Source organism: Ylistrum balloti, unplaced genomic scaffold (assembly GCF_031769215.1).
Source record: "Ylistrum balloti isolate Yb309-2 unplaced genomic scaffold, AGI_CSIRO_Ybal_v1 Utg370998, whole genome shotgun sequence".
Taxonomy (NCBI): domain Eukaryota; kingdom Metazoa; phylum Mollusca; class Bivalvia; order Pectinida; family Pectinidae; genus Ylistrum; species Ylistrum balloti.
In genome coordinates, this window is record NW_026782557.1 from 221942 (window position 1) to 246456 (window position 24515).

A 24515-nucleotide genomic window follows, 5' to 3' on the forward strand; every position below is an offset into this window, starting at 1 on the left:
TTCATACGTCGTGTTTTATTAATGTGTAATGTATGTTTATTTTCATTTAAAATATCCATTTACATGTAATTAATTTCTATAAAACAGATACGAATTCAAGCAGTATGGCTTGTACGAACCCATGACGCAGTCACACCAAACAAAGAGCTTCTAATTAAGTCGTTCGAGATAACGGGAATAATAGATATGTTCTAAAAACATCAGACTATCCGAGCCATTAAACATTGTGTTACTGGAATGTTGTACAAATTCTTGATGTAAATAAATTGTGTTTTCCGTTTCCCATTTTCGTTGATCTGTTTCAAGCATCGTGAACATTTTATTGGTCCTATAGTAGTCGATGGCTATGCACGAAAATCGCTGATATTAAATGAGTGCTAAAATTCCTCGTTTTATTGTAGAGATCAGTCGTATTTTCGAAGAATAAATTTACAATCATCTAAACGGATGGAAACTTTTTAGAAAGTTAAATCATTATATTTATCCTCTATAAGATCTGTAAGCGTTCGATAGGCTTGAGGAAATACAAGAGCTCTACAGATTTCTGCTACTCCACACGGCTCTCACGTTGTATTACCTGCAAAGTTCCTGACTAATTAACCACATTATTCCAGCTCATTTTCACTCATTAATGCGATCTTCTGTGCAGTTTAAATTGAACATCCATTACTACATTCGCACTGGAGTGTTAGTTAATTTGGCAGGCCAATATGTGCATAGTTCCGTCTGACAGAAAGAATTTGAACTTTTTCACTTAATTTAAGTAATTTGTTACAATCTGTTAGGTAAGAAGCGGCGAGGCTTTCAGATACCAGTACTTCTATAGAGCACATTCAACGACAAGTTATAATGAAAACCAGCACTCCACAGAAGTGCATTAATCTTAGAATATTACCATACAATACTTACACTGCTGAGTGCACTTTTAAGATCTGAGAATAGTTTGTATAATAAATTACTCTGACACCCTATAACCAATCACTTACAGGTTATGTTATATAATTAGATAAAATATCATTATGATGGTTATTGTCGTTGCCTACATATCCTTTGATTTGTACCAAAGACGCCTGCGCTGAAAAGACCCTTTATGAATGTTTGTTATGTAGAGAAAAATGTTTCCAAGGTTTCCACCCCATAGTATTATAATATAATAGCAGTTATTGGTTCTATTTCAAAACCTTACAAAATATTAATTAAACGCCATCAATTTAGTTTCGATAATCAGAGTCGATTATTTCTCTATTAGCGTACTTTGTCAAACTATTTGTAAATATTTCTTTTCCTGGTGTGATGTTGTAATAAGATATTTTCGATGCCCGTTAGAAAGCATGTCCGGTGGTTCCACTGTTGACCTCGTTTTGAGAACGTGACATTACCTATATGGATTGTCCAAGGATCATAATAGACAGCATGTCAGGTGGTTCCAAAAGTAGTAACAAACAATGAGAACGTGACATTACCTATATGGATTGTCCAACATCGACAGGGGACTCCAAAACTTAGTAACAAACAATAATAAAGTTTCTCTTATCTAAGGGGACTCCAAAAAGTCTTTAGGGACTCCAAAAATGACAAACAATAATAGAATCTCTGTCACAGGGGACTCCAAAAAAAAACAACACACAGAGGACTTCAAAAGTAGGAACAAACAATAATAAAGTCCCTACATTACAGGGGACTCCAAAAGTAGTAACAAACAATGATAAAGTCTACATCACAGGGAACTCCAAAAGTAGTAACAAACAATAATAGTCTCTACATTACAGGGGACTCCAAAAGTAGTAACAAACAATAATAGTCTCTACATCACAGGGGACTCCAAAAGTAGTAACAAACAATAATAGTCTCAACATCACAGGGGACTCCAAAAGTAGTAACAAACAATAATGGTCTCAACATCACAGGGGACTCCAAAAGAGGTAACAAATAATAATAAAGTCTCTACATTACCGGGGACTCCAAAAGTAGGAACAAACAATAATAGTCTCAACACCACAGGGGACTCCAAAAGTAGTAACAAACAATAACAAAGTCTCTACATTACAGCATTCTGCAAAAGTAGTAACAAACAACAATAGTCTCTACAGCACAGGGGACTCCAAAAGTAGTAACAAACAATAATAGTCTCTACAGCACAGGGGACTCCAAAAGTAGTGACAAACAATAATAGTCTCTACAGCACAGGGGACTCCAAAAGTAGTAACAAACAATAACAAAGTCTCTACATTAAAGCATACTGCAAAAGTAGTAACAAACAATAATAGTCTCTACAGCACAGGGGACTCCAAAAGCAGTAACAAACAATAATAAAGTCTACATCACAGGGGACTCCAAAAGTAGTAACAAACAATAATAGTCTCTACAGCACAGGGGACTCCAAAAGTAGTAACAAACAATAATAGTCTCTACAGCACAGGGGACTCCAAAAGTAGTAATAAACAATAATAGTCTCAACATCACAGGGGACTCCAAAAGTAGTAACAAACAATAATAGTCTCAACATCACAGGGGACTCCAAAAGTAGTAACAAACAATAATAAAATCTACACCACAGGGGACTCCAAAAGTAGTAACAAACAATAATAATCTCTACAGCACAGGGGACTCCAAAAGTAGTAACAAACAATAATAGTCTGTACATTACAGGGGACTCCAAAAGTAGTAACAAACAATAATAGTCTCTACAGCACAGGGGACTCCAAAAGTAGTGACAAACAACAAACAATAATAGTCTCAACATCACAGGGGACTCCAAAAGAGGTAACAAATAATAATAAAGTCTCTACATTACAGGGGACTCCAAAAGTAGTAACAAACAATAATAGTCTCAACATCACAGGGGACTCCAAAAGTAGTAACAAACAATAATAGTCTCTACAGCACAGGGGACTCCAAAAGCAGTAACAAACAATAATAAGTTTACATCACAGGGGACTCCAAAAGTAGTAACAAACAATAATAAAGTCTACATCACAGGGGACTCCAAAAGTAGTGACAAACAATAATAGTCTCTACAGCACAGGGGATTCCAAAAGTAGTGACAAACAATAATAGTCTCTACAGCACAGGGGACTCCAAAAGTAGTAACAAACAATAATAGTCTCTACATCACAGGGGACTCCAAAAGCAGTAACAAACAATAATAATTTGTACAGCACAGGGGACTCCAAAAGTAGTGACAAACAATAAAAGTCTCTACATTACAGAGGACTCCAAAAGTAGGAACAAACAATAATAAAGTCTCTACATTACAGGGGACTCCAAAAGTAGTGACAAACAATAATAGTCTCTACAGCACAGGGGACTCCAAAAGCAGTAACAAACAATAATAAAGTCTACATCACAGGGGACTCCAAAAGTAGTGACAAACAATAATAGTCTCTACAGCACAGGGGACTCCAAAAGTAGTAACAAACAATAATAGTTTGTATATTACAGGATACTGCAAAAGTAGTAACAAACAATAATAGTCTCTACAGCACAGGGGACTCCAAAAGTAGTAACAAACAATAATAAAGTCTACATCACAGGGGACTCCAAAAGTAGTAACAAACAATAATAGTCTCTACATTACAGGGGACTCCAAAAGTAGTAACAAACAATAATAGTCTCTACAGCACAGGGGACTCCAAAAGCAGTAACAAACAATAATAATCTGTACAGCACAGGGGACTCCAAAAGTAGTAACAAACAATAATAGTCTGTATATTACAGGGGACTCCAAAAGTAGTAACAAACAATAATAGTCTCTACAGCACAGGGGACTCCAAAAGTAGTAACAAACAATAATAGTCTCTACATCACAGGGGACTCCAAAAGTAGTAACAAACAATAATAGTCTCTACATTACAGGGGACTCCAAAAGTAGTAATAAACAATAATAGTCTCAACATCACAGGGGACTCCAAAAGCAGTAACAAACAATAATAAAGTCTACATCACAGGGGACTCCAAAAGTAGTGACAAACAATAATAGTCTGTATATTACAAGGAACTCCAAAAGTAGTAACAAACAATAATAATCTGTACAGCACAGGGGACTCCAAAAGTAGTAACAAACAATAATAAAGTCTACACCACAGGGGACTCCAAAAGTAGTAACAAACAATAATAAAGTCTACATCACAGGGGACTCCAAAAGCAGTAACAAACAATAATAAAGTCTACATCACAGGGGACTCCAAAAGTAGTGACAAACAATAATAGTCTCTACAGCACAGGGGACTCCAAAAGTAGTAACAAACCTACAGCACAGGGGACTCCAAAAGTAGTGACAAACAATAATAGTCTCTACAGCACAGGGGACTCCAAAAGCAGTAACAAACAATAATAGTCTCTACATCACAGGGGACTCCAAAAGTAGTGACAAACAATAATAGTCTCTACATCACAGGGGACTCCAAAAGCTGTAACAAACAATAATAAAGTGTCTACATCACAGGAGACTCCAAAAGTAGTAACAAACAATAATAGTCTCAACATCACAGGGGACTCCAAAAGTAGTTACAAACAATAATAGACAAAGTAGTAACAAACAATAATAGTCTCTACATTACAGGGGACTCCGAAAGTAGTAATAAACAATAATAGTCTCAACATCACAGGGGACTCCAAAAGTAGTAACAAACAATAATAGTCTCAACATCACAGGGGACTCCAAAAGTAGTAACAAACAATAATAAAGTCTCTACATTACAGGGGACTCCAAAAGTAGTAACAAACAATAATAGTCTCTACAGCACAGGGGACTCCAAAAGTAGTGACAAACAATAATAGTCTCTACAGCACAGGGGACTCCAAAAGCAGTAACAAACAATAATAATTTGTACAGCACAGGGGACTCCAAAAGTAGTAACAAACAATGATAAAGTCTACATCACAGGGGACTCCAAAAGTAGTGACAAACAATAATAGTCTCTACATTACAGGGGACTCCAAAAGTAGTGACAAACAATAATAAAGTCTACATCACAGGGGACTCCAAAAGTAGTAACAAACAATAATAGTCTCTACAGCACAGGGGACTCCAAAAGCAGTAACAAACAATAATAAAGTCGACATTACAGGGGACTCCAAAAGTAGTAACAAACAATAACAGTCTCTACAGCACAGGGGACTCCAAAAGTAGTAACAAACAATAATAGTCTCTACATCACAGGGGACTCCAAAAGTAGTAACAAACAATAACAAAGTCTCTACATCACAGGGGACTCCAAAAGTAGTAACAAACAATAATAGTCTCTACATTACAGGGGACTCCAAAAGTAGTAATAAACAATAATAGTCTCAACATCACAGGGGACTCCAAAAGTAGTAACAAACAATAATAGTCTCTACAGCACAGGGGACTCCAAAAGAAGTAATAAACAGTAATAGTCTCAACATCACAGGGGACTCCAAAAGTAGTAACAAACAATAATAGTCTCAACATCACAGGGGACTCCAAAAGTAGTAACAAACAATAATAGTCTCAACATCACAGGGGACTCCAAAAGTAGTAACAAACAATAATAAAGTCTACATCACAGGGGACTCCAAAAGTAGTAACAAACAATAATAGTCTCTACAGCACAGGGGACTCCAAAAGTAGTAACAAACAATAACAAAGTCTCTACATTACAGCATACTGCAAAAGTAGTAACAAACAATAATAGTCTCTACATCACAGGGGACTCCAAAAGTAGTAACAAACAATAATAAAGTCTACACCACAGGGGACTCCAAAAGTAGTAACAAACAATAATAAAGTCTACATCACAGGGGACTCCAAAAGTAGTAACAAACAATAATAAAGTGTCTACATCACAGGAGACTCCAAAAGTAGTAACAAACAATAATAGCCTCCACATCACAGGGGACTCCAAAAGAGGTAACAAATAATAATAAAGTCTCTACATTACAGGGGACTCCAAAAGTAGTAACAAACAATAATAACGTCTCTACATCACAGGGGACTCCAAAAGCAGTAACAAACAATAAAAAATATATACATCACAGGGGACTCCAAAAGTAGTAACAAACAATAATAAAGTCTACATCACAGGGGACTCCAAAAGTAGTGACAAACAATAATAGTCTCTACAGCACAGGGGACTCCAAAAGCAGTAACAAACAATAATAAAGTCTACATCACAGGGGACTCCAAAAGTAGTAACAAACAATAATAAAGTCTCCACATCACAGGGGACTCCAAAAGTAGTAACAAACAATAATAAAGTCTACATCACAGGGGACTCCAAAAGTAGTAACAAACAATAATAAAATCTACAGCACAGGGGACTCCAAAAGTAGTAACAAACAATGATAAAGTCTATATCACAGGGAACTCCAAAAGTAGTAACAAACAATAATAGTCTGTATATTACAGGGGACTCCAAAAGTAGTAACAAACAATAATAGTCTCTACAGCACAGGGGACTCCAAAAGTAGTAACAAGCAATAATAAAGTCTACATCACAGGGGACTCCAAAAGCAGTAACAAACAATAATAAAGTCTACATCACAGGGGACTCCAAAAGTAGTAACAAACAATAATCACAGGGGACTCCAAAAGCAGTAACAAACAATAATAAAGTCTCTACATTACAGGGGACTCCAAAAGTAGTAACAAACAATAATAGTCTCTACATCACAGGGGACTCCAAAAGCAGTAACAAACAATAATAACGTCTCTACATCACAGGGGACTCCAAAAGTAGTAACAAACAATAATAAAGTCTCTACATTACAGGGGAGTCAGAAAGCAGTAACAAACAATAATAAAGTCTCAACTTCTCAGGAGACTCCAAAAGTAGTAACAAACAATAATAAAGTCTCTACATTACAGGGGACTCCAAAAGCAGTAACAAACAATAATAAAGTCTACATCACAGGGGACTCCAAAAGTAGTAACAAACAATAATAAAGTCTACATCACAGGGGACTCCAAAAGTAGTAACAAACAATAATAAAGTCTACACCACAGGGGACTCCAAAAGCAGTAACAAACAATAATAAATATACACACAGGGGACAAAATAACAAACAATAATAGTCTCTACATCACAGACAAAAAAGTGAGAACAAAAAGTAACAAACAATGTTTGACAAGGAAAGAGAAGACTCCAAACTTAGTAACAAACAATAATAGTCTCTACAGCACAGGGGACTCCAAAAGCAGTAACAAACAATAATAAAGTTTACATCACAGGGGACTCCAAAAGAAGGGGATAACTGCAATTACAGAAACAGAGGATATCTTGTAATTACAGAAACAGAGGATATTTTGTAATTATAGAAACAGAGGATATTTTGTAATTACAGAAACAGAGGATGTTTTGAAATTACAGAAACAGGGGATAAATAACACGAACAGAGGGTATCTGTAATTACAGAAACAGAGGATATTTTGTAATTACAGAAACAGAGGATATTTTGTAATTACAGAAACAGGGGATATTTTGTAATAACACGAACAGAGGGTATTTTGTAATTACAGAAACAGGGGATATTTTGTAATTACAGAAACAGAGGATATTTTGTAATTACAGAAACAGAGGATATTTTGTAATTACAGAAACAGAGGATATTTTGTAATAACACGAACAGAGGGTATCTGTAATTACAGAAACAGAGGATATTTTGTAATTACTGAAACAGAGGATATTTTGTTATAACACGAACAGAGGGTATCTGTAATTAGAGGAGCAGAGGATAGTTTGTAATTACACGAACAGAGGATTTCTGTAATTAGAGGAACAGAGGATATTTTGTAATAACACGAACAGAGGGTATCTGTAATTAGAGGAACAGAGGATATTTTGTAATTACTGAAACAGAGGATATTTTGAAACAGAGGATATTTTGTAATTACAGAAACAGAGGATATTTTGTAATAACATGAACAGAGGGTATCTGTAATTATAGAAACAGGGGATATTTTGAAATAACTGGAACAGAGGGTATCTTTAAATACAGAAAAAGAGGAAATTTTGTAATTTGACAAACAGAGGGTATCTGTTATTACAGAAACGGGATATTTTGTAATTAGAGAAACAGAGGATATTTTTAAATAACTGGAACAGAGGGTATCTGTAATTACAGAAACAGAGGATATTTCTAAATAACTGGAACAGAGGGTATCTGTAATTATAGAAACAGAGGATATTTTGTAATTACAGAAACAGAGGATATTTTGTAATTACAGAAACAGAGGATATTTTGTAATAACATGAACAGAGGGTATCTGTAAATACTACAGAAACAGAGGGTATCTGTAAATACTACAGAAACAGAGGATATTTTGTAATTATAGAAACAGGAGATATTTTGTAATTACAGAAACAGAGGATATTTTGTAATAACACGAACAGAGGATATTTTGTAATTACAGAAACAGAGGATATTTTGTAATTACAGAAACAGAGGATATTTTGTAATTACATCAACAGAGGATATTTTGTAATTACATCAACAGAGGATATTTTGTAATAACACGAACAGAGGGTATTTTGTAATTACAGAAACAGGAGATATTTTTTAATTACAGAAACAGAGGATATTTTGTAATTACAGAAACAGAGGATATTTTGTAATAACACGAACAGAGGGTATTTTGTAATTACAGAAACAGAGGATATTTTGTAATTACTGAAACAGAGGATATTTTGTAATTACTGAAACAGAGGATATTTTGTAATTACTGAAACAGAGGATATTTTGTTATAACGCGAACAGAGGGTATCTGTAATTACAGAAACAGAGGATATTTTGTAATTACTGAAACAGAGGATATTTTGTAATAACAGAGGGTATCTGTAATTAGAGGAGCAGAGGATAGTTTGTTATAACACGAACAGAGGATTTCTGTAATTAGAGGAACAGAGGACATCTTGTAATAACACGAACAGAGGGTATCTGTAATTAGAGGAGCAGAGGATATTTTGTAATTACTGAAACAGAGGATATTTTGTAATTACTGAAACAGAGGATATTTTGTTATAACACGAACAGAGGGTATCTGTAATTACAGAAACAGAGGATATTTTGTAATAGAAACAGGGGATATTTTGAAATATCTGGAACAGAGGGTATCTGTAAATACTACAGAAACAGATGATATTTTGTAATTTTACAAACAGAGGGTATTTGTAATTATAGAAACGGGATATTTTGTAATTAGAGAAACAGAGGATATTTTTAAATAACTGGAACAGAGGGTATCTGTAATTATAGACACAGAGGATATTTCTAAATAACTGGAACAGAGGGTATCTGTAATTATAGAAACAGAGGATATTTTGTAATTACAGAAACAGAGGATATTTTGTAATTACAGAAACAGAGGATATTTTGTAATTAATAACATGAACAGGGTATCTGTAAATACTACAGAAACAGAGGGTATCTCTAAATACTACAGAAACAGAGGATATTTTGTAATTACAGAAACAGAGGATATTTTGTAATTACATCAACAGAGGATGTTTTGAAATAACACGAACAGAGGGTATCTGTAATTACAGGAACAGAGGATATTTCTAAATAACTGGAACAGAGGGTATCTGTAATTATAGAAACAGAGGATATTTTGTAATTACAGAAACAGAGGATATTTTGTAATAACACGAACAGAGGGTATCTGTAATTACAGAAACAGAAGATATTTTGTAATTACAGAAACAGAGGATATTTTGTAATAACATGAACAGAGGGTATCTGTAATTACAGAAACAGGGGATATTTTGTAATTACAGAAACAGAGGATATTTTGTAATTACAGAAACAGGGGATATTTTGTAATTACAGAAACAGAGGATATTTTGTAATAACAGAAACAGAGGATATTTTGTAATTACAGAAACAGAGGATATTTTGTAATTACAGAAACAGAGGATATTTTGTAATTACTGAAACAGAGGATATTTTGTAATTACTGAAACAGAGGATATTTTGTAATTACAGAAACAGAGGATATTTTGTAATAACACGAACAGAGGGTATTTTGTAATTACAGAAACAGGGGATATTTTGTAATTACAGAAACAGAGGATGTTTTGTAATTACAGAAACAGGGGATATTTTGTAATTACAGAAACAGAGGATATTTTGTAATAACACGAACAGAGGGTATTTTGTAATTACAGAAACAGGGGATATTTTGTAATTACAGAAACAGAGGATATTTTGTAATAACACGAACAGAGGGTATTTTGTAATTACAGAAACAGGGGATATTTTTTAATTACAGAAACAGAGGATATTTTGTAATTACAGAAACGGGATATTTTGTAATAACAGGAACAGAGGGTATCTGTAATTACAGAAACAGAGGATACTTTGTAATAACACGCACAGAAGGTATTTTGTTATTACAGAAACAGAGGATATTTTGTAATAACACGAATAGAGGATATTATGTAATAGCACAATGATAATCAAATTATTAGTAAGACACAATAACGGTATTTAGTTTCCATAAGAATCAAGATATTAGTGACACGTGATGGAGGGGATTCGGATTTCATGGGAATCAAGATATTAGTGACACGTGATGGCGGGGATTCGGATTTCATGGGAATCAAGATATTAGTGACACGTGATGGCGGGGATTTAGTTTCCATATGAATCAAGATAATAGTGACATATGAGGGTATCTGTAATTAGAGGAACAGGGGATAGTTTGTAATTACACGAAAAGAGGATTTCTGTAATTAGAGGAACAGAGGATATTTTGTAATAACACGAACATAGGGTATCTGTAATTACAGAAACAGAAGATATTTTGTAATTACAGAAACAGAGGATATTTTGTAATTACAGAAACAGAGGATATTTTGTAAGTATTTTGTTATTACAGAAACAGAGGAAACTTTGTAATAACACGAACAGAGAGTATTTTGAACAGAGAGTATTTTGTAATTACAGGATATTTTGTAATTACAGAAACAGAGGGTATTTTGTTATTACAGAAACAGAGGATATTTTGTAATAACACGAATAGAGGATATTATGTAATAGCACAATGAGAATCAAGTTATTAGTAAGACACAATAACGGTATTTAGTTTCCATGAGAATCAAGATATTAGTGACCCGTGATGGCGGGGATTCGGATTTCATGGGAATCAAGATATTAGTGACACGTAATGGCGGGGATTCGGATTTCATGGGAATTAAGATATTAGTGACACGAGATGGCGGGGATTCGGATTTCATGGGAATTAAGATATTAGTGACACGTGATGGCGGGTATTCGGATTTCATGGGAATCAAGATATTAGTGACACGTGATGGCGGGGATTCGGATTTCATGGGAAGCAAGATATTAGTGACACGTGATGTCGGGGATTTAGTTTCCATGAGAATCGAGATATAAGTGACACATTATTTCGGGGATTTATTTTCCATCAGAATCAAGGCGTTAGTGACACATGATGGCGGGGATTCAGATTCCTTGAGAATCAAGATAATAGTGACATATGAGGGCATGATTCGGATTCCATGAGGAACAAGACGGTTTCCTGTATTTATTTTGACTGGTATTTTGTTATTTGCTATCTTCTACGTGATATGAGCTCACTGCTTGCAATTTTACCGGGGAGAGTTGAACTTAAAGAACAATGTGATGACGAACAATATTAAGAAAACGGTATATTCAGGTAGTAATGTGTGGAAGGCAATTTGTCAAAATCGCTTGGACAATAAATCTAGACCCTATTAAATTACCAGTCATCCTGCCAAGACTGTTTTTATATTCTGAATCCTTGAAAGCTCTACCATATCTTCCCTGGAGATCTGACCGAGAGTAAGTATTTCTAAGTGATAACAAAATCACGTTGGTGTGAAAATCATTATGGAAGACATTGAGAAATTATATTACCTGAAACACATAAAAAAAGATTAATTTAGTAAAAAAATCGATAGGCATACCTCAGCACAATTCCGTCCATTATTGAATTGTCTCGATTTTGGAGACATTAGCATGACAGGAGTATTCAGGTTATACAGCAACGACACCCATGAGAATGGTGCCTTGTCACAGATGTGGTCTGTTAGAGGCTGTTGTCAGCATAGCTCAGCCGTATTAAATGTATGGTAGTTTCGTGTGACTTGCGTGGATGGCTTCACGTGCTAGATCCCAGGGCACCGTCATGATATGATCGTGGGATCAGGATGAATCGTCCCAACACGTCGTAAACTGACAGAGTCTGGTCAACCTAACAAACCAACCAGCACCTCCTCGTCACCAGCTTGTCTCAGACTGCCATACACGACCTCGTCATTCTCGTCCGATATTTGCAATCTTGATAGAGAGTGAATCTTCTGTCAACCGAACAATATAAGTACTAACGAAATGTAGGTACAGACTTTGTGATATCCCAGAGACCTAAATACACAAAACAATACCAAAACACAATACTAAACCTAAATCAAGACTTGGTGTCCCGGAGATATACAAATACAATTGCATATAACAGTACAAAACAATACCAAAACACAATACTAAACCTAAATCAAGACTTGGTGTTCCGGAGATCTACAAATACAATTGTATATAACAGTACAAAACAATACCAAAACACAATACTAAACCTAAATCAAGACTTGGTGTCCCGGAGATCTACAAATACAATTGTATATAACAGTACAAAACAATACCAAAACACAATACTAAACCTAAATCAAGACTTGGTGTCCCGGAGATCTACAAATACAATTGTATATAACAGTACAAAACAATACCAAAACACAATACTAAACCTAAATCAAGACTTGGTGTCCCGGAGATCTACAAATACAATTGTATATAACAGTACAAAACAATACCAAAACACAATACTAAACCTAAATCAAGACTTGGTGTCCCGGAGATCTACAAATACAATTGTATATAACAGTACAAAACAATACCAAAACACAATACTAAACCTAAATCAAGACTTGGTGTCCCGGAGATCTACAAATACAATTGCATATAACAGTACAAAACAATACCAAAACACAATACTAAACCTAAATCAAGACTTGGTGTCCCGGAGATCTACAAATACAATTGCATATAACAGTACAAAACAATACCAAAACACAATACTAAACCTAAATCAAGACTTGGTGTCCCGGAGATCTACAAATACAATTGCATATAACAGTACAAAACAATACCAAAACACAATACTAAACCTAAATCAAGACTTGGTGTCCCGGAGATCTACAAATACAATTGCATATAACAGTACAAAACAATACCAAAACACAATACTAAACCTAAATCAAGACTTGGTGTCCCGGAGATCTACAAATACAATTGCATATAACAGTACAAAACAATACCAAAACACAATACTAAACCTAAATCAAGACTTGGTGTCCCGGAGATCTACAAATACAATTGTATATAACAGTACAAAACAATACCAAAACACAATACTAAACCTAAATCAAGACTTGGTGTCCCGGAGATCTACAAATACAATTGTATATAACAGTACAAAACAATACCAAAACACAATACTAAACCTAAATCAAGACTTGGTGTCCCGGAGATCTACAAATACAATTGTATATAACAGTACAAAATAATACCAAAATACAATACTAAACCTAAATCAAGACTTATTCAGACTAGATGAAGTTGTAAGATCAGAGAAGTGTATTGAGCTAAAGTTCACTTCAGACTGCTTTGGCTTGGTCTTTCACATTTGAATGTTACACTGCAAGGTAAACACATTGAATAACTATTCAGGATAACTGACGTGTATACTTCATTGTACCAGTCCCGAAACGATAAAATTCAGTAATGACAACCAGTTTAAAACACAAAACAAATCAGCAGATGGTGTTTCGTATGCTACATCTAAAAGCATCCTTACTGTCTGCTTTTGAGCTTTGTAAAGAGCACCCACTCCAAACTAGTGAACAATAATACACACATATTAAAATATTTGATTCTAGCACTTGTTCGAATGTCCTTTTTAATTCTTTTCAACAAATATACGCCTGTATTTATTTCCCAAGCACATAGTTAACATGATCTTCCTAACTAAAAAATGATACGTCTAGCCATTCCGCAGATTCTACCTAGTCTAGCTATGTACTGTAGAAAGGGACATCACGGTACAAATTTTAACTTTGCTATTGATTGTGAGTGTTTTATACACTTCCGGTTAGTTTCTGTACTTGACTTATTCTTTGGTTTGGGAAATCCCTATTCAATTTTAGCATTGATAACGTCACGCGACAGTTTTAAAACGAGACAGTTCATTATGTACACTCGAACACATGATGGCGAGCAGAATTGACAGAGACAGTACTGATACAGTCAGTAAAATCCCGTTTTTCAGCACAATATTTTTTTTTATTGGTGTGGCAAATGTTATTTGATAACACTTAGTAATTCTATAATTGCTAATTAAGTGACATTTATTGCCAACATTGTTGCTATCGACTCAGGCCGGAACCTATTTCCGTTTACTGGCGATGGTGCGCGTGAGTTATCATATATGACGTCAAAAATTAAATATCCAGACTGATGATCAACAGATTAATTAATCTGTGTGTATCTTGTCAGCGAAAAAAAAATGTCATCGATCATAGGGTGATACACTTCATATACAGATGCAATGATAAAGGATTTTTTTTACCGTGATGTCGTTTTGTAGATGTATCAATATATAATTATATCATCTAAGAATGCGTATGTGTATGTAAGATTATGCCAGTGCGTGTACGTACGTGTGTTATTTCCATAGTTTTAAGAAGAATACCACAAACATGCTTGTATTAACTAAACAATAATGATTATCCTTTTTTAGAGCATATGAATGTCACGGCTATGAATGTTCATTTTTCGAGCGGAATCGGGAGATAATATCTTTGTGAAGAGATTCGTATATCGCAAGATGTACATGCAGTACTTCTTAACCTTTAAAGTAAAAGTATATAGAGTTATTTCCCTTTATCTATTATACTAGATATGCATGTATTTTGTTGGTTTAAGGTGTATTTTCCAAAACGAAAGTAGAGGATTGGGCACAAATTAAAGTGAAAGAGAAAAGAAAGACATGAATAACCTCACAAATAGAACAAGTAAATACTGTGATCAACTAAGAAAACACGAACATGTCAAAAGACAGAAAAATTATCTTAACGATCGTTTATTTATTGCCAATGAAATGTACTGAAGGCCTTAAATTATATACAGTAGTCCAGTCTAATTAAGTTCCTGTATCAATTACCCACGAATTACACTTACTAAAGACTTATTCCATATCTGCAATCATCGAGTGCGCATGCATCTTACATACTACACTACACACTAATGATATAGAAAGCATCGGTCATAGAATACCAGTCTTTGTTGCATATTTTCAGTATTAATATTTCACCCTGTTCAAACATTTCATATTTGTTTTTCATAATAAACATGTACAGTAATGTAGATGTAAATGTACCTCTATCCACAATACAAAGAAAAAGGGTTCTAGAAACTGAATACAGAATAAGCATCCCTTGTTTAGGGCAGGATGGTCGGCAGAAAATCTTTGATATTGATTTGACATTGGAATCTTATTACTCATTCACAGAAACTAATCAATGAATCAGTTATATGATTATTATATCTTAAAGTAATTAATGAAGACTGATAGCAAAACACAAGATATTTCTGTGATTTTTATATCAAAATAACAAAAGACAGAGCGTTCAAATACCCAAGTCTACAGGTATTTTTCCCGAGGTTGTCGGATTTCCTAAAACCTATAACTGGAATGCCTATATCTAACCAGCATGTGGCACTCAGACAAGCTGTTATATACAAAAAGGTAACAGATTCGGAGAAAATTGGCAGTTTACTACTGCTATTTGTAGGCTTTACAAAAAGTTGTATATTTTAGAGAAAAATGTTGATATTTGACCAGGTGATCTTACAACTTGGCGAACCAAATTTTTGCATCACTTCTTACAACTTTCAAACGTATGACAAAAAGTTTTCAACCGAATTGGAAATTTTGTTTCCGTATGTTGGCTTCGTCCAAAACTCCTCCATCCCTGAAGGCTAAATGGTACAGCAAAAAACCACAAATTTGGTTATTTTGATGGAGCTACACTTTGACATCACAACCATATTAAGAACTTAATAAGACATTATTTGTCTCCAAGAGACCCTTCAGGTATTGATTCTAGTGACCACGATTTGTTTGAATCGGCTCAACGGTACTTTAGAAGAAGATGAAAACGGGAAAAGTCAGTAACGCATGACGAAAACAAGGCTCAGTTAAGCTAAGAACGTTGCTGTGTCAGGCGTCCTGGCGATGTATCCAGATTATAACCAAATGGTGAGACTTCAAAAATAGACCAATTATACGTTCTCTATGTTATAGGAAAACTTGATACAACAACATATTTTTCACATAGTCATTCATATATTGTGGACAACACATTTTTTTAAATGTGCCACTCAGTTCACTGTTTTCCGAGCAATTGGTTCAATTAATTCTATCTTCACATCGCAATGGTCCAAGTCAGTGCCAATGAATTATCACTATTTAAGCTTTGTGCTATAATGTATATTTGATGCATATTCCAAATATTGATGTACATGTTCATAATTTCATTTTTATACCTCTTACGCTTTTCTGTTTTTAATTGATGTTGAACTCTTTATTTTGTATACCATATATTAAGGAAATCACATCGATCACAAAATATTTTTCTGTCGTTTGTGTCCTCAGTACTTGCAGTACTTTGATTTTTTTAACTCATCTAACTCGAGAATTCTTGCCGCAAATTCTTCTAAAATTGCTCGCTGTTATCAAATCGTGAATCAGACTTATCACATATACAAAACGGTGTTATGATAAATGCTGATATCGTCAAAGGCAGGCATTACCACCATCACTCTAGTTAAAATGAAAGCCATATCAAAAACCTATAAGATGAGACAAGCCATTTTTACAACAGCATGTCAAGCGAAATAACTCTTCATTACTGTTTCAAACTTGAAGTCGATTACATCCAGGCGAGTCATGACACTTCTTATTGAGTCTTTTCTTTGTCTTGACTGACAGGATTTGCCACAAGATATATCATGACCTTCTTTGATAGACGGACATCTCTTTGAACGGAGGGCAAATAGAGCGGATAGATTGTCCATTAGTTTCTGTAAAGAATACGTACAAAGTAATGAAACGGAGTTACGTCCATTGGCAATGGCGGTCACTTCGAAATCTCTGCATGGCCTATATTGTAACCATGTATGTGCAGGAGGCATTTTGACATTTACGCTACACTGTTAGGAATGAAATGTGATTTCTGTTGGCGTATATGCTGTATTGTTTAATCGCGTGAGCGAATGTCAACAACTCCTTATCAGTTCACGGCGTTCGAGCAGTCAGTCGCCTTTGTAGCCCACAAATGTGAAAAAGAATCGAGATTTGGTAAGATGAATGAGGTCGCTTGTCTTCATCGGCAACAACAGGAGACATTGGCAGCCATGGAGATGGTGTGACGATTTTATTCAGTTAGAGTTATCTCCCTTCATGTAACGTTTTGTATACGTCCTGTTTTGTATCATTCCCCACCTACCTAATTATTTTAATTATCGATGATTGACTTATGTTTTCACGAAACTAGTGTTTACTAAATGTGTAATCATACCTGTATAAATAAATAAAAACATTTGTCTTGCGTATTTGTGGGTTTTGGTGCTGTATTAATTGAGAAGGAAAATACTGGAGACACCCAGAATAATACATAAGATTTTATGTAAATACTGGTTGAAACCAGTAAACAAAAAGAAGATTTTGACAGACGGAAGAAGGTCGGCTATATCACAGGTAATAAAGTATTATAGCACACAGTTCAATTATACTGTTACCAGAAGCTCCTGAGTAAGGGGTTGCCTGAATAAGGCAGCTCTGGTAACAGTTATTGTTACGTGTGGTCGGTGCCAGTACGTTGACGTGTCAGGTACGCCAGAATCTCCTGAAAAGGGGTTGCCTGCAAAGGCTACTCTGGTACGCCTGACTACTGATACAGTACTTGGCACAACACTTTGTACTGTGATAATAACAGGACACTGGCAGGCGACGTCGGAGCTGTACGGTGGTCGGCTCAGTAATAAGGGACGTGCTTGCAGTGTTGTAGTGCTGACAGTCTGTTAGTGTTGCGGTGTGTGGTAGCCTTGTTGGGCAACATACGCCTAGGCGACGTGATACGTACCGCGGACACATTGTTGGCTCGTGTATGGTGACATGGTGGACAGAGGTACTGTCCTTCTCTGTTGTAGTGTATAGATATATTGTTTATTAAATTGAGTAATTGTTCAACTGCTCAGCCAGGTAGCTGAGGAATTCCAATCGCTTCCGGAGCAGGTAGCTCTGTCTAAATTGAGAGACCCGGCGTGCACGCGCGCTACCATAGGGTGCACGTTACATTTTAATGGTGGCAGCGGTGGGATCATAGTTGAACATAGCTATTGTGATTTTTTTTGTATTAACTTGCAATGGAGGATATCAACAAGACCATAGAGGAGCTGGAGGCCCGCATCGCATCATATGGTGTAGGACAGAAACCAGGAGATGGTCCAGCCAGGCACTCGACTCCGAGGAGTACTACCACGGTGGTATTAGACGAGAAAAACACAGCTGACTCCGGGATAGTGACTGTGCGCAGTTCAGATGTTGATTCTGGTGGTGGTCTGGGGCAGAGTTCGAAGGATGCTGCTGACCTACATACTAAGCTTGTACAGTTTAGCCCGCAGACACCAGACATGGACAGATACGGAAATAATACTGGCGACGGGTTGTCACAGGAGCGACAAGGTCCCTTGTCCGATCACTACTGGCAAGAATCTGTATCTAGTAAACCACTGAGTCGACCAAAGTATTGGTATGATGACGGGACATACCAACCGCGCAGCAAGTGTTCAGACACAAACGAAGCAAAGACCAGGCGAACACCATCATTTAATATCAAGCCTGCAACCTACGACGGCAGTGGGTCATGGTTGGACTACAAGGCCCATTTTGAATCGTGTGCTGCATTGGCAAATTGGACCGAGGATGAGAAGGGGTTATACTTAGCTGTTTCCCTCAGGGGCCAGGCACAAGGAGTACTCGGTAACCTCCCAGGTGGACCATTGAAGAAATATAGGGACCTGGTATATGTTCTCAGTGAACGGTTCGCTCCACCAAACCAGACTGAACTCTATCGTGCGCAGCTACGAGAAAAGCGGCAAAAGGCGACCGAGTCATTACCGGAGCTGGGACAAAGTATACGGAGGCTAGCGAATCAAGCATACCCGACCGCACCATCCGATGTCATTGAGGTACTAGCAAAAGAACAGTTCATTGACGCCTTGATAGACTCGGACATGAGATTGCGGATTAAACAAGCCAGGCCAGCTAGTCTCAATGAAGCTATACGCCATGCCGTTGAATTGGAGGCCTTCATCAAGTCAGACCAGAAACACAGGGAGTCGCAAGGGTTCTTAAGGCCCATAGCTCAGAAGGAGGCTAATGACCAAGAAACTGATCAGGGAATGAAAGCATTGACTGCAGTTATGACTGAGATACAAGAATCCCTGGCAGGCCTAAAGACCCAAGTAGCAGACTTGGAGTCTAAACAGCGCAATTGGCGACCAGCACCTAAATTCCGTAACAAAGGTACTGACGGTAAATGTTTCAATTGTGGTGAAAAAGGCCATTTTCAAAGGAATTGCCCGGAGACGAGAAAGGATAACCAGCAAGGTAATAAGAAAGGAAAAGCCAATGGTGCGAAAAAGAAAGAGCAAGCTGGTGTGAATAGACAAGCTGGGGAGCCAGGAATTTATGTTAATGTGGAGATCCATGGAGTAAAAGGAAAATTTCTAGTGGACACGGGGTCGACTTTGTCGCTGGTATCTGAATGTTTGTTCACGGCAATATGCAGTCGAGATAGGTATCAGCATCCCTTGACAAAGGTGCCCCGCGACATTTTGTCTGCGAATGGAGAACCACTGATAGTAAGCGGTCATACAGTGTTACCAGTATTAATTGATAACCACTTGTACAAGAAGGGACTGGTGGTAGCCAGACTATCAGTAGACGGAGTCCTTGGGTTGGACTTCATGAACGAGGAAAAATGCGTTGTCGATGTGGTGAAACGGAAACTCGCAATTGGACAGCAGGAGGTTGAGTTGCTCAGTGAGGGAAGAATAGGTTGTTATCGTGTGGCTGTTGCTGATACTCTTAACATCCCCCCAGAATCTGAGATGGTTACCTATGGACAGGTCATTCTTCCTCCTGGTACCGCTGTGCCCAAGGGTGTTAGCATTATCGAACCTGCACCAAAATTCCTGGATACTGATCGAGCTTTGGTAGGAAAGACTTTGGTCAGCAATAGTGAAACAGTCCCATTGCGAATTATGAATGTATCTCCAGATGTGAAAGTGGTGCATGCAGGGACGGTTGTGGGGTCTCTCACACCGATAGACAGTGTTATGTCTTGTGAAACAACCAGCAAAGAAAAAGAGGCTCTAACTCCGGTACTTCAAGATCTGTTAGACAGGACCAGTGAAGGGCTAACTAGAAATCAAGTGAAGCAGGTACGCGCATTGTTAGTTCGACATTCCAATGCCTTTGCAAGGGATAATCAAGACATTGGAAAAACCGGTGTCGTGAAACATTCAATCAGCGTTGGTGATCATCCACCGGTAAAACAACCCCTTCGGAGGCTTCCGGTTCATGCAAAACAAGCCGTAGACGAGCATATTGATGATATGTTGGACAGGGGGATAATCGAACCTTCAACTAGTCCTTGGTCGTCTGGTGTCGTCCTCGTAAAGAAGAAGGATGGGAGTACCAGATTTTGTGTGGACTACCGGCGCCTTAATGACGCAACCATCAAAGACGCTTACCCTTTACCAAGGATTGATGAATCCCTTGACCAGCTGTCTGGAGCATGCTGGTTCTCTACCCTCGATTTGTGCTCCGGATATTGGCAAGTCGAGCTGGAGGAGGGAGATAAACCAAAAACTGCTTTTTCGACCAAACGTGGCCTTTATCAATTCAAGGTAATGCCGTTCGGGCTGTGCAACGCCCCGGCTACGTTTGAAAGGCTGATGGAAACCGTGTTGCGGGGACTGCAGTGGGACATCTGCCTCATATACCTTGACGATGTGATTGTCACTGGGAGAACTTTGGGAGAAATGTTAAGCAATCTGGAGAAGGTACTTCAGCGTTTGTCAGCTGCCGGTTTAAAACTAAAAGCGAAAAAGTGTACGCTGTGTGCTAGAAATGTTGAGTTCCTTGGACATATTATTTCGCCTGAAGGAGTTTCCACAGACCCTGGCAAGATACAACTAGTGAAGGATTGGCCAGAACCAACAACTGTAACTGAGGTCCGATCATTTCTTGGACTGTGCGGCTATTACAGGCGGTTCGTCAAGGACTTCTCTGCCATCGCCAAACCATTACATCGGCTTACAGAAAAACACAAACGTTTCATATGGACTAAAGAGTGCCAAGAAGCCTTTGATTGCCTCAAAGCAAAGCTGTGCCAGTCCCCGATATTGGCATACCCAGACTTCACTAAACCATTTGTGCTCGACACAGATGCAAGTGACCTTGCTATAGGAGGTGTACTTGCCCAAGTCCAGGATGGACACGAGAGAGTTATTGCATACGCAGGTCGAACACTGTCAAAGTCAGAGAGGAAATACTGTGTTACAAGGAAAGAGTTGCTCGCCGTTGTCTTCTTTGTCAAGTATTTCCGCCATTACTTGTATGGAAAACATTTTCTCCTTCGTACAGATCACAGTTCCCTGCGTTGGCTCCTAAATTTCAAGAACCCAGAGGGCCAACTTGCAAGATGGTTGGAAGTTCTGAGCATGTATGACATGAAAATCGAACATCGACCAGGATCCCAACACTCAAATGCAGACGCACTTAGTAGGCGACCTTGTCGGAAGTGTAAGTTTAATCCTGAATGGGACAAGGTAACAAAACTGTCTGTTGGTGGCTTGACAGAGACTGGGTCTAGCAAACAAGAAGAGTCCGACAGGCAACAAGATGAAACCGGGGGAAAATCCTTGTCAATGCTCCAGAAAGAGGATCCAGATATTATGTTAGTTAAGAAGTGGGTAGAGGACACTACCAAACCAAACACCAAAGACGTGCACATGGGTGGTGTAATGGTGAAGTCCCTTTGGTCACAACGGGATATGTTGATAGTCGCGAATGACATACTGTACCGCAAATGGCAAGACTCTAAAGGCAAAACGTTGCAAGCGGTTGTACCAATGACTGAGCGAAGGAGCATATTGAAGATGTGTCATGATCATCGGACCTCTGGTCATCTGGGAGTAAAGAAGACCTTGAGCAAGGTAAGACAAAGCTTCTTCTGGCCTGGTCTACAGAGAGATGTGAGACAATATATAGCAGGCTGTGAAGTGTGCTCAAGAAAAAAAGGGCCGATGAAAACTCCGAAAGCACCTATGCAAGTAGTTGGTGCCGGTATGCCCATGGAAAGGATAGCAACCGACATACTTGGAGATTTGCCATTGACTAGCAAAGGGAATCGTTATGTATTAGTAGTGTCTGACTATTTTACGAAATGGACTGAGGCATTTCCAATGCCAGACATGACTGCAGGGACCGTGGCTGATATCATTGTTAGAGAGGTTGTCACTAGGTTTGGCGTACCAACGGTGATACACTCGGATCAGGGAAAACAGTTTGAGGGACAACTCTTCTCACAAATGTGCGAGGTATTGCACATCAAAAAGACTCGAACCACTCCCTACCATCCGGAGGGAGATGGTATGGTTGAGCGGTTCAATCGTACGCTGATTTCCACGCTGGCTTCCTACGTCAATGACCACCACACGGACTGGGATGACCATCTGCCTTTTGTTACTATGGCATATAGATCTGCAGTTCACGAAACTACTGGCAGTAGCCCTAACGCCCTTATGCTTGGTAGGGAAGTATCAACGCCACTGGACATTATGTATGAGCTACCCCAAAACGCAAAGAAAATTCCAACAAACCAATGGGCTTGGGAACTAAAGGAAAAAATGGAGACAGCTCATGCTCATGTCAGAAAACATACAAATGCAGAAATGCTACGACAAAAGATCTGGCACGACCAAAAGCTCAGCTGGCAAACCTTCTCGGCTGGAGACCAGGTCTATGTTTACTTCCCGAGGTATCTACCAGGCCGTTCTTCAAAACTTACAAGTTATTGGAGAGGACCATTTGAGGTAGCAAGCAGATGTTCAGATGTCACCTACAAGGTACTGTGTGGGACTCGCGGTGCACCACAAATAGTTCATGTAGATCGCATGCAACTGAAGAAAAGACAAGAGCTAACAGGCGAGCAAATATCGGACACAGGACCGATGAAAGGTACCTCAGAACCTAAGGAGGGGGAGGTCAAAGACACAGGACAAGGTCCCCAAACTGTTAGGGATGATATCATACCCCGTACCTCTGGGGATGATTGTGAAATCGTCGAGGCGAGTGAGGGCGAATGGGGAAACCCATTCACGTCCCGACGTACGAGACGGCCACCCCGCTGGCTGGCCGAATATGTTACTAATTTTGATTAGTTAGAGTACCAATAGTATTCTTGTATTCCTGATTTTGTAAGTTGTGAACCATTTTCATACATCATCTGAATCCTTTCTTCCCTTTTTTGTATGTTGTAGAGATGGTGAAGACAAAGACCACTCACAGGAAGGAACAGAAATGTCCCATGTGTGCATTCACTAGTGTAGATATTGAAAGGATGAAGGAGCATATTCTCATGTGTGGTCTGAAGGAAATGGAGAAGAAATCCTTCGTATGTGAAGAATGCCCATTTGCTACCACCTCGGCAAGCAATCTTCTCCGGCACACGAAGAGAAGACACAGTGTAGAACAGACGGCACAGCCGGGACCCTCACGTGAAGGAGGTAGCTATTCTACAGTGAGAGAGGAGGAAGACTCGTGGAAAGACAATGACCCTGGTGATCTTGCTAGCATCCTAGGTGATGTGTCGGACTCTGACAATGGGGAAGACCATGATGAGTCTGCTGCTGGCGAGGAACCTGATGTAGAGGCCATCCCTGATCCAACGGTGAGGAAGCATACACGGCCAGATCAAGTGTTCACCCCTAAACGGGCGCCAGAGAAATTGAGTCCCAAGGATCCCAGGAATTGTATCCCACAGAAAGTCCCAAGGGTAGAGAGGCCTCCTACCAATCTCCATCAAGTTCCTAGGGTGTCAAAGGCGATGGCGAGTGTGTCTACTCAGACAAAGCCAGTTATAGAGAGGCATGTGGTCTGGAAAACGACAAGGTACACAGAAGGAGATAGGGAAATCGAGCTGGTTGAGATGCATGAGACGGAGACCTCCTGTGGTGTATGCGGACTGTTAGATGATTGAAGAAATGTGGACGGAAGTGTTTGTGTCCTTCAGACCTACTGAAAGTTGTACTTTTATTACATATTGGAGACTGTTAGTGTGATCATCGGTGTTTTAGATAGTCTTTAAATGTTCTATTTGTCATGC

The 24515-nt window shown here is 38.1% G+C and overlaps 1 protein-coding gene across 1 annotated transcript; it reads left to right on the top strand.

The window, feature by feature from the left end:
- The first annotated feature begins 23672 nt into the window (after positions 1-23672).
- LOC132559924 (uncharacterized) lies at positions 23673-24389 on the top strand. Its single transcript, XM_060224556.1, has one exon. It carries the CDS (start codon positions 23673-23675, stop codon positions 24387-24389), a length of 717 nt encoding a protein of 238 aa, XP_060080539.1.
- The last annotated feature ends 126 nt before the right edge of the window (positions 24390-24515 follow it).

Bases quoted from the DNA above. Each gene is read 5' to 3' on its own strand.
- LOC132559924 (XM_060224556.1), top strand. From the start codon at position 23,673: ATGGTGAAGACAAAGACCACTCACAGGAAGGAACAGAAATGTCCCATG.